Source organism: Dipodomys spectabilis, unplaced genomic scaffold (genome assembly GCF_019054845.1).
Source record: "Dipodomys spectabilis isolate Male_0828 unplaced genomic scaffold, ASM1905484v1 ptg000032l, whole genome shotgun sequence".
In the NCBI taxonomy this organism is placed as follows: Eukaryota; Metazoa; Chordata; class Mammalia; order Rodentia; family Heteromyidae; genus Dipodomys; species Dipodomys spectabilis.
In genome coordinates, this window is record NW_024870709.1 from 22,222,488 (window position 1) to 22,236,784 (window position 14,297).

Consider the following 14,297-nt stretch of genomic DNA (forward strand, 5'->3'; position numbering starts at 1 on the left):
AAACAAATCCAAATTAAGAAACTATAGTTTTCTTAAATACAAAGCATACGCACCTCATTCTTTGCTCATTTGTTAAGGAGACTTTCAAATAAGAGGTCCAGTGTATACATTTTTTTTTTTTTTTGGTCAGTCATAGGGCCTGAACTCTGGGCCTGGGTGCTGTCCCTCAGTTCTTCAGCTCAAGACTAGCGCTCTATCACCTGAGCCATAGCACCACTTCTGGCTTTTTCTGCTTATGTGGTGCTGAGGAGTCGAACCCAGGGCCTCATGCATGCAAGGCAAGCACTCTCTGAAGAGCCACGTTCCCAGCCCTGGTGTATACATTTTACAGTGAATTTTTTGGTATTGAGATAAAAACAAAGTGGAAAACGATCATTGCTGATAAGTAGCAAAAAGAAAAGCAGAAGGAGATAGAACTGACCAAGAAATAATGACAGGATGATAAGCCCAGTTAGGAAAGGTGAGACCCCTCATTGAAGGCAGTTGGCTAATGGGAAGAGGTTTAAGGTTTTGGTTTTTTGTAACAAGTTTTTTATTGTGAAAATACTGTACAGAGGGGTTATAATCACATGAGCAGCAAGGTAATGAGTACATGTCTTATCAAGCATTGTTGCCTCCTCCCTTGTTTTTCCCCTCCCATTCCTTCCCTCCCATCTCCACAAGTACATTCCCCCCTCGCTCCCCACCCCTGCCTAAATTGTAAAGTTCGTTTTTCGACATAGCATCTTGTACATCTCATTGTTGCAGTGAATCCACCTGTATCCCTATTTAAACAATTTGTTTTTTCCCTTCTGCTCCCCAAATTATACCAACATCAAATACAGTGAAAACTGGGGTTTGGCTTAGGAGTTTTATCTGTGAGTCTTTCTTCTTTTTCTTAGATAAATTTGAAAAGACACAAAGTTCTACGATAGATGGCTTTATACTACCACTTGCCAGTTCTTTCAGTTAGGCCCTAATTTTTCTTTTCTGTATAATTGGATAATACTAGAATGTAACAATACAAGAAAAATCCTTGCAAGCACTTTTGACTCTAAGACTAAAGTTATTAAGGAAATGTTACATAATTAAAAACAGCCGCAAGGTGTTCTTCTGACTGACCTGTTCAGGACTGACTGCAAAGTTTCTGAGAATAGAGGTGAGGCCGAACGAGGCAATTACCACAGTAGTCCCTTTCTCCCTCATGTCTATAATCCATCATCATTCAAACTGGAATATTCCTCACCCAGTGTCTACATCTACTCCTATCTCTAAGCTGAAACCAATGGCTAAATTAGATTTCATGACAAATTCTCAGGTTTTAAATCTGAACCTTCAAGATCTCTGCTTCCAAAAGTGCTGACAGTTCATTTGACCTCAATCATTGCTGACAAAGTTCTTTATTCATATTTGGGGTGAAATTAATGACTTTGAGTTACATTGTAAGATATGAGTTAATACTACAAATGGAAAACTTCTTTGGGTTCAAATTCTCAGCATAATAAATCAGGAGCCCTATTACTACATTTAACCTTTAGTGCGTCTTTCCTTAAAACAGAGATTTAAATGTAAAATCTAGCATTTGCATGTATTGTAGTAATTTATGATAGTCACTCTTTGTAACCCGAAAGTCTTTGAGTTCATTTAAAACAAAGACATGAATTTCAATGAGAGCCAATATCTTCATCATCAGCAATGATTTACCATAGTTTCTCTCCAGAACTTTCTTGTATCATAAAGAAAAACCATGTGCTATCTAGATTGTGTTGCCCAAAATTCTAATAAGAAGCAAGAAATATAGAAGTAAAAGGTAAATATTTCATATATACTTATTTCAGGTAAATACCATTTTCCCTTCAATTGAAATTTTATCTTTTAAAGTTGGACAATTGTGCAGAACAAATGTATTCTTTTATTTGAAAGAAATCAAAGTTATGTGTGTCAAAAATTCTAGTAAGTAGAAGTATATCAGAAACTGTAACAATTGATATGATAAAACAAGAAATAAATGATGTTCGGTTTCTGATCTTATATTCTGCACTAGACTACAAAATCAGTTACTTATTTTTCATGAGCAACCATCATTTCTCTCTTAATCAAATTTGTGTCCAATATAAAAATGATCAGGAGCTCTTACAAATCCTGCTAGCTTTGTCACCTTCATCAATCTACTGGAATTTTTTCTGCTTGAAATTCCTTAAAAGCTGACTGTGCCTAATCATTTTATAGTGTCTTGAAAAGAATGAATGAATATCTCCTTTCTACTTTGTTTTAGGAATATTTTAGAAATGTCCCCTAATAAGTAAGTGAACAAAAAATTGCTACCCTATCGTGGAGATTGTATCCCAACTGCAAAAACAGCAACCATATCTGCTTAAAACCTATTTTTGCTGTTTGATTGACTTCTTAGAAGAAGATAACCTAATCTAAACAAGTGGTTGGGAGGATGGGGGAGAGGCTTTAGGGGAAAAAAAAGTTTAATTCTCTGGTAATTTGCATTGTAATTCATGAGATGCCATTAAGAATTGGAGAGATACATGTGCATAATATGAGTGTACTTTTATAGAAGCAGGTTGGAAAATGAAGTTCCTATTAATAAAAAAAAAAAAAAAACAGATAATTCAGCTACCACAGCTGGAAATCTCTAACTGCAGCACATATTTCTGTAATTGCTATAATCTTTGTGTGTTCTCTTGCTCTTTTGCAGGCAGACCAGTAATGATTGTGGTAGAATATATGGAAAATGGATCCCTAGACTCCTTTTTGCGGGTGAGGTGCCCTTTTCTGAAGGCATTTAAATAAGCTATTCTGGATTCTGTATTTGAAATCAGTTATCATAAATTAATTTTTGCATAACATTGTGTATTTCTGTGGAGTATTGCAGTATTTTCTCCAGGGTGCATGTCTGGGATCCTGTGATACATTAGAGTATTATTAATGGGGGATAGGATATATGCTTAAAATATAATTGATTTGTCCTATAAATTCTCGTACCACATTAATATATGTGTGTACACATACATTCCAAATAGTGCCCTCATGATGAATGAAATTAAATGAAATTCAATTGCCTCACACAGCCATTCATTTTGGGGGGTACCATTTTACAGTTTAGTGTGATGCTTTATGTTTTATGAAGCCCACACCTTAAATTTCAGTATATCTACCAACAGTATCTCAAGTTCATTTCAGAAAACTAATTCTGCCAACTATTTTTCATGTCCATGAATAAAGATTTACTGGTATTCAGTCATGCTATTATGTATATAGTTGTCTGTAGTTGCTCAGCACTACTGTGGCAAAGTTGAGAGGTTACAATAGAATGTATGGTCTGGAAAGCCCCAAAATTCTGAATTCATCCTTTTTCATACAAAAGCTTGCAGTTTCCTGGACAATAGAAAGTTAGTTTCTAAGTCTGACTGCACTCTAAGTTCCTACCAACTTGACTCTCAAGTTTATTTAGCTGTAAACTTAATTTCTGACTACTCAGAAAAAAAGAGAATAAAACTCCCTTAGTGATAAATTTTTTGGATACCAATTTTATATCACCTTTGTATTTTTTCAGTTAGTGAGAGGGCTTAGACTCAGGGCCTGGGCACTTTCCTTGAGCTCTTTCACTCAAGGCTAGTGCTCTACCACTTTGAGCCATAGCTCCACTTCCAGTTTTTCTGGTGGTTAATTAGAAATACTAGTCTCATCGACTTTCCTGCGCAGGCTGTCTTTGAACCACAATTCTCATATCTTGGCTTCCTGAGTAGCTAGGATCAAGCTTGAGCCACCAGCACCTTGCAAATCAAACTTTTTAAGATTATTATAGAGTTGATATTCAGAGGGGTTACAGTGGCATGAATCAGGTAATGAGTAATGAATATAATTCTTTTGGGGCCATATCTCCCCAACCATCCCTTTCTCTCAGTCTTTTCCTCCTGTCCCCACCTACAAGATATCCACTTTATTTTCCACATAGTGTCTACTGAGTATCACTGTTGTATTTGTTCATCCTTGTTCCACTTTTTATGTGCCCTAGAGTACCCTCCCCCAAAAAACAAACTTACAAACAAGACAAAGGGAAAAAGAAAAATAAACAGCTCCAATTGCAAATAAAAAATGTCTCTTGTTTCTTTTTCTTGCAGTTCATTTCATAGAATATTATTTTATGTGATCATCTATACATAGCTATTGAGCCTTTGTCCACCAGTCATATCCTCCTTTGGCCTCTGTATGTTAATGACTAAGGTTGTAAATGATTGCTCATGTCCCAGTGTGTATGCATATATATACATACATTATATTACATTATAAAATAAAACATTAAAATATTAATAAATTGTATATTATATAACATGTATATAATATATACTAATAGGTATTATATATTGCTTATAATATATAATAATATATTATTGTTTAAATACAGTGTTTATTTGTACATGTATAGGCACATTCTAGTTACCACAAATGAAGGAAACTATGCAGCCTATGTTTCTTTGGCTCTGGCTTACTTTACTTAACATTATTTTTCCAAGACTTTCCATTTCCTTATGAGTGGTACAATATCATTCTTTCTTGTTTTTTTATTGTCAAGGTGATGTACAGAAGGGGTACAGTTATATAATGCAATAAGTACATTTCTTGTCAAACTTGTTATCCCTTCCCTAATTTTTCTACTATAATCCTCCACACACACACCCTCAAGCTGTACAGATCATTTCCAACATATTGTCTTATGTATATCGCTGTCGCATTGGTTTCCTCCTTGTCCTTTGTCTCACCATTCTGTTGCTCCCCTCCCCTTCCCTAATTCAAATAAAAATATATACAACACCAGGGTACCAAAATCAAATACAGTGACAACAGAGGATATATCATAGGGGGGAGTATATACAAAAGAAATAAAAAGCTGAGGAGGTGGAGGGAAGGGATGATAGGAGAAAAACAAAGGAGGAGGCCACAATGCTGGATAAGAAAAAAAACTTAATTAAAAAAAGAAACAAAAAATCACGTAGTACATTAAAAACAACAACAAAGAAAAATCTCTTGTGTCCATATTTTGGTGTTCATCTCACTTAGTGTCATCTTATATGGTCAGATGTATATAGTTATTGAGCTATTCTGCTCATCTGCTAAGATTATCCCAGACATCTACTAATTACTGCAAATAAGGGAAAGCATGGGATCTATGTTTCTTTGGGTCAGGCTTACTTCACTTAATATAACTTTTTCTAAGTCTTTCCATTTCCTTATGAATGGGGCATTGTCATTCTTTCTGATGGATTAATAGAATTCCATTTTTTATATATGCCACATTTTCTTGATGCATTTGTCCAATGACAGACATCCAGGTTGATTCCATGTATTGGCTATGGTAAACAATACTACAATGAATATTGTGCTGGTGGCTTTAGTTTGGCCTGATTTGTGGTCCATCGGTTAAATGCCCAGGTGTGGAATTGCTGGATCATAGGGAAGCTCCATGTTTAGTCTTTTAAGGAACCTCCCTACTGCTTTCCAGAGTGGTTAAACAAGTTTACATTCTCACCTACTTTGGAGTATCATTTGGCCACATCCTACCAACATTTGTTATTATTAGTTTTACTGATAATGGCCATTATAATTGGTGTGAGGTGGAATCTCAAAATATACCTAGAACTCAAAAAAATTAACCCTCTATCCCTCCCGCACAGTATAACCCCTGCTTTCACTGTATTTCATGTCGTTATAATTTGTGGAGGGGAAGGGGAAAAACAAATCGTTTAAATAGGGATACAGGTGGACCCATTGCAACAATGAGATGTACAAGTCGTTATGTCGAAAACAAACTTTACAACTTTGGTTGGGGGGGGCGGGGAGCGGGTATGATTGGGTGGGGGGGGGGGGCAGAGGGAGGATGGGAAGGGATGGGAAGGGGAAACAAAGGAGGAGGCTACAATGCTTGATAAGAAATGTACTCATTATCTTGCCCATGTAATTGTAACCCCTCTGTACAGTATTTTCACAATAAAAAATAAAAATAAAAATAAATTAACCCTCTGCAAAAAAGTAAACCTTCAAAAATTCCACAACCCAATCAATAAAGGGACTAAAAACTTAGAAAGAGACTTCTCAGAGAAGGAAAAAAGGATGCCCAATACACACATGAAAAAGTGTTCAACATATCTAGCCATAAAAGAAATAATACTTAAGTGACTTCTCTTTAAAAGAATACTTTATATAAAAATTATATGTTTTGTGGTACAAACTAAGAAGGTGAAAATGGACCAAAAACATATTTCAAATTATATTCATATTTTAAAAGCTGTCATATGCTTGGAAGAACACAAAATTATCAATCCAGTAAATATTTTTCTTCTGTAGAAGGCCATACAATTGAATGACACTGTATTCTTGAAACTGTACCTTATAAGAGAAATGACTATTTTTTTTATTAGGGAATGGATGGAATTCTGGAAATTGGGATGTGTTATCTTAAATGAAATGTTCTTTTGTCTCTTCATTTTCCCCCCACGTTACTTGGACAAGTTTCATTTGCATCTCACTTTCCTCTCTTGCTTTTATTTTTACTTATTTTTCTGGATTCATGGCCTCTTCTTCCGCCTGTTCTCAGCGTTTTGCAGTAATGATATATCTACACTGCAACTGGACTTGATACCCAGATCCAAGAACAGAAGCTCAATTCAGCAAAATCTCTAGATAGTTATACAGCAGTACCACTTTCTCAGCAAATACTCTCAACTGAATGTGCTACTTAAGGCAGAATGAAATTCATAGATGTTTGAGTCATGAACTATTTGTTTTATTTATCGATTTCTGAATGTGTTATTTGGCCTTATATTCATTTCACCTGTAAATGTTTTCATTTATTTTAAAATAATTTAGCAGAAGCTCCTATGGTACTTGAGAAAAATGGATACTTAAGCCTTCCGCAATGTTTATTCATAAACACATTTTATCAAATACATATCAAAATGAAACATCATCTAATGATGTTTGGGAAAGGCTGGTTTTCTTTTTCTTTGCTTGTCTTGGTACCAACTGTACCGTCTGCCAAAGCAGACTATAATGACAAAAATACAGTAGATACTTAATAGAAATTGCTGCTGAACATCCATGAAAGTAACTGTGAGAATCAAACTGAGATCTGTTAGTTTCAGATACACTTTTTATTCAAATGAATGCTTAGGTAATTATACTATGTTGTGAGGAAATAGCAATATGTTAGAAATGAAAGATGCAAGAATCCTATTACTTGCTTTTGAATGGCATGTTTCAGGTCAGGGAAGATTGGTTTACACCTATAATCCAAGCTACATAGAAAGCAGAGATTGAAAAAAAAGTACAATTTGAAGCCAGTCAGGGCAAATAGCTACCCCATGTCAAGAAAAATAAAAAAAACCTAGAGTGTTGTTATATGTCTGTAATCCCACCTAAGTGAAAGTCATAGGTAGAACAATTATTGGCCAAAGCTCACTGTGGACAAAAATGCAAAATCCCTCCCCCCAAAAAAAGCACGGGATGGCTCAAGTGGTAGAACACCTGCCTACCAAATAATTCTCTGAGTTCAAACACAGAACAGGTTTTTTAAGTAGTGTGTTTTATGATTTAATTTTTGTAAACATTTTCAGTTCTATGCATTATGTAGGTAAGATATTACAAGAGAGTCTGGTACAAAAATTACTTGTTTAATTGATGACAAAGCACTGTCCCTACTACTAGAGAACATGAACACCTATATTTTTGGTTCTGTCATGGGGTGTTTGACCTTGGGTCTACCACATATTTCTCTCTATAGAAGCAGAATACAAAGATATACACCTTGTTGCTAAAATTATTGAATAGACTAGGGCAAAGTCTGTGGACACTTCATAAATCGCTGACTCATAGCACCTGATCTCATATATTATGAGCTCTTTAATTGTGTACAACTTTTTCTTATAAGTCCACAACCATCTTTTCTGATGGCCTGTGGTTCTCTCTATATGCAATTTCTCCTTAAAAAAATTTCATAATTAAAACTCAAACGGAAAATTGCATCAATGAAGAATAAAGTGAACATTTCCATTTTAGCCTTTCACAATATTCTTACTTTCCTTGGTCATCATATCCCTTTTATGCTAGAAACTCAAAGTGCCTTATAAACTTTACGCCAATACCAGGCACTCAACTCCCCATAGCAAGCAGAAATAAAATATCTAAATGTATATAGCCTATAAATTCTCAAAACTGGAGTCATTTTTCCAACTGCTGCTTTAGAATTTGATAATCACAGCTTCTGTGAGCACAGAGAGAAGAAAGTAGCTGAATGCATGGCATGGTGGGGGAGCCATCGATGGCTCATTAACAGCCTTCTGTGCTTACTGGAGGCAGTAAAGATTTCCCTGTGGTCTCCTACACTATGTGAAAATCACTTCAACTTGCTCTTTTATTATGAAGGAGTGGTAGCACAATGAAGTACAAGATTGCAATCCAGGGCTGGTGACAGTGGCTGGCTGTGACATTGTGCCAGATTCCTCTCATTGCTTGGGTTCTCTGGACAATATTCCAGATAAATACTGGGCAATGGGGAAGTGTGATCAAGTGTGAGACTCAGGGAGGTGGGAAGGGAGGGAGAGAAAGAAAGAAGAGAAGAGAGGCGGGGGAGAGAAAGGCCCTCCGTGTGTACCTGGTGTTTTGTTTTGAACCTTAAAATAGGTACAGTGCAAGCTAGTGAGGAATGAATCATCCTGGCTGCCCACAACATGATAGATATTTCTAATGTATAGATATTTCTAATGTTTCTAAGGGAATGCACCCAAGTGTCTTAAGTATAACCTTGACTCTCACCTGTGTAGTCTCTTTCTAACTACCCATATGAATTTCATGAATAATTTTGTGGCACTTACCTGGAAACTGCTTGTCTCCAAATATTAGGAATTCATTTGTATAAAAATATTAAGTATCAAGCCAATAAAAAGTCACATGGTCTTGAGACAGATATCATGTATGACCATAAATATAATACCACTGATATCTATTCAAGATAGTGTATTGTGTTCATAACTCAGACTCCTATTCATATCTCAAGGTTTTTACTTGAGAGAAAAGACATATAGCTATAGATGTAGATATATTTATATAGCTAGATATAGATCTAAAAACAAAAAAAAATCAGGTAAAGGATAACAAAAAAAATATAAAAGAATTAGATTGAACAAAGAAACCATAGCCCAAAATGTGCTCAGGGAAGGATTGTTGAGACAAGGAAGAGAATACACAAAGTGATGCTCTCTATGGAAACAAGAATACAGAGAGGATTGGGATGGATTGGGAGTTAGGGAGAAATGAAGAAACCAAGTTAGATCATCATGAGACATCTATGGCTATTCAGTGAAATGTACGGACAGCAATCAGAAATGCTCAGCAGAAAAATCTTGACTGATATTAAAGAGCATAAAGGTGATTATTTTTAAAAGTGGAGACATGATATTTCCTAGGAAGAATTTTAGAAAAAAAAAGTTGTATAGAGTTGGTCAAGGAGAGAATCTTCTATCCATCTTAGTTGATTAGTTGTACATATGTATTCTTCTTCCAAACCTCCCCAGTCATCATCTTTAGTCTTGGAGAAAATAACTAGCATGTTGAACCTAAATTCATACTGAAGAACACAAAGATGCATGGCAGAGGGCTTTGGGCTAAAGTAACAGTTCAGATAATAGAGTCCGGTTAGTAGAATGAGTACAACATTAAGTCAAGGATGCTAACACTGGATCATAGTAAAAGTAACTCTTAGATAAGTCAATTGAAGAAAGGTAAGTAACAAGTTGGTTGAAGAAAGACAGATCCTGATGAGAATGATGTTTTATACAGTAGAAGTCCTTATTGGGTTAAGAAAAGGAGTATAGTTACATATGAGAATAGGATAAAATGGAAGAATGTAGACAGAGAGTAGAGCATTGACAATAATGTGCAGAACTCAGATAAGGCCATTTAACAAGAGATGGTTGTTAGTTCAGAATTTTATGAGATGGTTGTTAAATTCTTAGTAGCTTAAAATTGGCCAAGATGGGATTAGGCCAAACAAATGGGCAAATGCTGCAAGGTAGACATTATGTTTTCCTTTTCTCTGAAGAAACCAAAAACAACTTAACAACACAACACTAAACCAATGCCTAAATTTTTCGAAGTGAGTTTCTTTCAGAGATGACAATGACCAGGTGTCACTAGCTAAAGTAAAAAATTCTAATAGGTTTCATTAACTAATGCAACTAACATTTGTACATGCTTCCTGAGCTCGGCATTTTTCCAATGTCATGAATTAACTTACCTATTACAATTTTAAATATTATTATTATTATCACCACCATCATCTTCATTTTACAACTGGCAATACTGGAACAAAAGAAGTTATGTAATTTGTCCACTGTCAAACAGTGGGTGTATTATTCATTTGTATCTCTACATATATATAAACATATTGACAGACAGGAATTGGCCAGGCTCTATACAGACAAGAGCAAAACAGAAATTAGAAATCTGATGGGAGGAATATTCTTAGAGGAAGAACACAAGATACGCCTATGTGCCTCTGATCATATACAATAATATTTATCAAAATGAACTCCAGGAAATGGAACAAAAAAATCTAATGGCAGTAGACATGAATGATCAAAAATACATAGTATATCAGATGCTACTTTTTTTTTAATTTTATTTTATTTTATTTGAGAACATACTGTACAGAGGGGTTACAATTACATGGGCAGGATAATGCATACATTTCTTACCAAGCATTGCAGCCTCCTCCTTTGTTTACCCTTCACTTCCCTTCCCAGCCTCCCCCCTCCCCCCCCATCTTTCCCCTCCTCCCCCCCCCCACACCGACATTGTAAAGCTCATTTTTGACATGACATTTTGTACTTCTCATTGTTGCAACAGGTCCACCTGAATCCTTAAACGACTTGTTTGTCCCCATCTCCTCCACAAGTTATACTGACATCAAATATAGTGAAAGTGGGGGTTATACTGTGGGGGAGGGACATACAAAGCAACAAAGAAATAATCTTATAAATGCGTTAGAAACACATGCATGAAAGAAAAAAAACATTAAAATACATATTTAAGGGTTCGTTTTCCTAACATCACATTATCTGACCTTTTCCGCTTGACTCATACCTATACTAGATATTGCAAATAAGGGAAACCATGGGACCTATGTTTCTTTGGGCCTGGCTTACTTCACTTAATACAATTTTTTCCAAGCCTTTCCATTTCCTAACAAATGGGGAAATGTCATTCTTTCTGATGGAGGCATAGAATTCCATTGTGTATATATACCACATTTTCTTGATCCATTCATCTACTGAGGGGCATCAGATGCTACTTTTATGGAGAAAAAGAAAGAAGTGGAGATGTGGAGAATGAACAGTGAAGAGTTCTCTGAAAAGTGGCATTTGTGTACTCATTAAAAAAATAGTGAAGGAACAAGCCAAAGTATCTGCGGAAACATATTCCAGGGAAGAGGAACAGTAATGACAATGTCCTGACATGTCCAAATGCAGAAGCATTTGTTTCTAAGTAAACTGCAAGTCAATCTTTATAAATATTTGTGACCCTATACTTTGTTTGTTTTTTTCTAAGACAGTGACAATTTTTGCACTGTGGTCACTTCACAACAATTAAACATGAACCTTTCCTCAACTGTAAAAATAAAATAAAATAGATATATAGTCTCCCTATTATTGATCTATAGTATAATTTAGAAAGTGAAAAGGGTAAAAGGAAGTCAAATATTTAATAAGGGCAAAAAGGGATGCAAATTTTGAAAAACTGTATTCTCAAATCTGGCTGTATACACATTCATTCAATTTGAAATTCTTTTAACAACCCCAACTTATAGGCTGGACTCTAGACCAATTAAATTAGAATCACTTAGAACAAATAGAGCAATGTGTGTCAAATGTTTCCCCATTTGAATCTAATAAGCAGATGAAATGGGGTCCTGTACATTTTTATGATGACTTTGACTTTTCTCTGAATCATATAGAAAGCCACTGTAGAGTTTGCAATACAGGTATAAAGTGATTATGAAAATATATTTTAAAAGGATCACTCTGGAAAGGGTACAATAAAGGGCAGATATGTGCAGAAAAATAAGGGTTTTGCAGACATCTAGCTAAGAGATGATTATGGCTTCGAGGATAGTTACAGTGGAATTGATGGAAATTGTCAGGCATTTTTAAGGTAGAACGAATAGGAATTTCTAGTAAATTAGAGAAAGTATGTAAAGAAAAAGATTCAAGAACATTAATGTCAATAGTAAGCAATTAATAAGAACTTTCTTAGGTGAATGTGTTATATGATGACCTGACTACCAGCAATAAAACACCTAGAATGATGTCTCTCATATAAGGACATACATACAGTGTCACCCAGTATTATGCTATATTTCAGGACAGGTAACTAAGGATTTTCATATTGCATCCTAGTCTTTTTAATCAAGTGACTAAAAATCGCTGTTTGCTATTTTTAAAAGTGTAGATATACTTCAGGAATAGGAATATTTAATAATACATATAACTTTATATCAACATTTCAAAAACACTGTGAGTCATTTGAAGAGTTCCTTGAACAAATGCAAGGCAAATATTAATTTAAAACATTAAAAGGATCTTTTAAATATTTATGTAGTGAAAATACAAATCTAGTAAAGATGGCACTTTACCTTATGCTCATTATCTATTAATAATTAAAGCTGAATTTTATTAGCACACTTTTCTTGTAAATTGTACAAGGAGGATTCTATTCATGCCAAGGTAGAAAAGTGAACTTAATCTAAATCACATTCATTTCATGTTCAACCAGGGAAAAAATAAAATTGCATTTACTCACCTGTACTGTTTAAGTTTTAAGATTATAGTTTATTCACATGTTAATTTTTATGGAAAGAATATGAAAAAAATTAACACTAAGTAATGTTATTAGTTACTATGCCACTTTAAACTTAATAATAAATTAAATAAGCCAGACATTGGAAGCTCATGCCTATAATCCTAGCCACTTAAGTCACTGAAATCTGAGAACATGGTTCAAAGGCAGCCTGGCAGAAATCTTTAAAAAAAAAACAACTCTTATTTCCAATTAACCAACATAAAAAGGGGTGGCTTAAGTGGTAAAGCACTAGCTATAAGTAAGCAAAACAAAGCAAAGCTCAATTTCCATTACTAGTGGGCACACGCATGTGCACACACACACATCTAAAGCTAGTGAGATACTAAACACTCAAATATTTGAAATCATAGTACTCTTTTTTTATTTGTCTACTTGTCTATTTTTAATAAGTTTTTTTTATTGTGAAAATACCATTCAGAGGGGTTACAATTACATGAGTAAGGTAATGAGTATATTTCTTATCAAGCACTGTTGCCTCCTCTTTTATTTCCCCTTCCCATCCCTGCTCTCCCATTCCCCCTAGCCCCCTGCCAAAGTTGTAAAGTTCGATTTTCGACATAATGTCTTGTACATCTCATTGTTGCAATGGGTCCACCTGTATCACTATTTAAACAATTTGTTTTTTTTCCCTTCCCATCCACAAATTATATGTCTGAGACAAGCAGAAACGGTCAGATATGTTGATGTTAGGTGAAATGAACCCCAAGATAAGAACTCAAAATGGTTTTTCTTTCTTGCTATTGTTTCTAACATATTCATAAGATGATTTCTTTGTTGCTTTGTATGTCCCTCCCCCACGGTATAACCCCTGTTTTCACTGAAATCATAGTACTCTTATAACTAAGTATAAAAATGGTTTAGCTTCTTTTGTTACAGGGAAGGTATCAATATTTTCCTTGAGAAAACTTAGTCTATTTTTAATTAGTTTCTCTATATTAGTATACATTAATTGTAAAAAATGAGTTTCAGTGAGAATCCATAAATATGTGAACTTTTATTTTTAAATTAAAACCTAGAGTATCAATATCTATCAATTTATCTCTTTAATGATTTAGTACCTTAATGTGCAATATCATTTGAAGCACCTTTTATCAAGAAATTGCATTTTAAAATTCTTTTTATTCTCTTGGATAAAAAGCTTTCTACTGATTTTCCATTGTCATGTACTTTATAACTAAATTGATAGCTACAGAGTGATTCTATGCATTTCCTACACTCTGGTATGGTTGCCTCTCTCTGTGTATTTAGGCTGGCTACAACAGTTTTAATTTAAAGAATTAAATACGGAAGCCTAAATTAGGGTTGCTCAGCCATGCCTGAAAGCCGGAATTGCAATCCTAAAAGGATTTTGTAAGAGACATATGCAGACCTGAGCAGACATATTCTACAAAACT

The 14,297-nt window shown here is 34.7% G+C and overlaps 1 protein-coding gene across 2 annotated transcripts in view; it reads left to right on the top strand.

The window, feature by feature from the left end:
• Window positions 1-14,297, top strand: part of Epha6 (EPH receptor A6) — a 732,346-nt gene that overhangs the window by 594,157 nt on the left and 123,892 nt on the right. The window contains exon 13 of one of the 2 annotated variants that reach the window (XM_042676999.1): window positions 2,691-2,748. In XM_042676999.1, coding sequence (XP_042532933.1) covers window positions 2,691-2,748 — 58 coding nt within the window. Of the gene's footprint in view, window positions 1-2,686; window positions 2,749-14,297 lie in introns of both variants that reach the window. The other variant, XM_042677000.1, reaches the window with a different exon arrangement.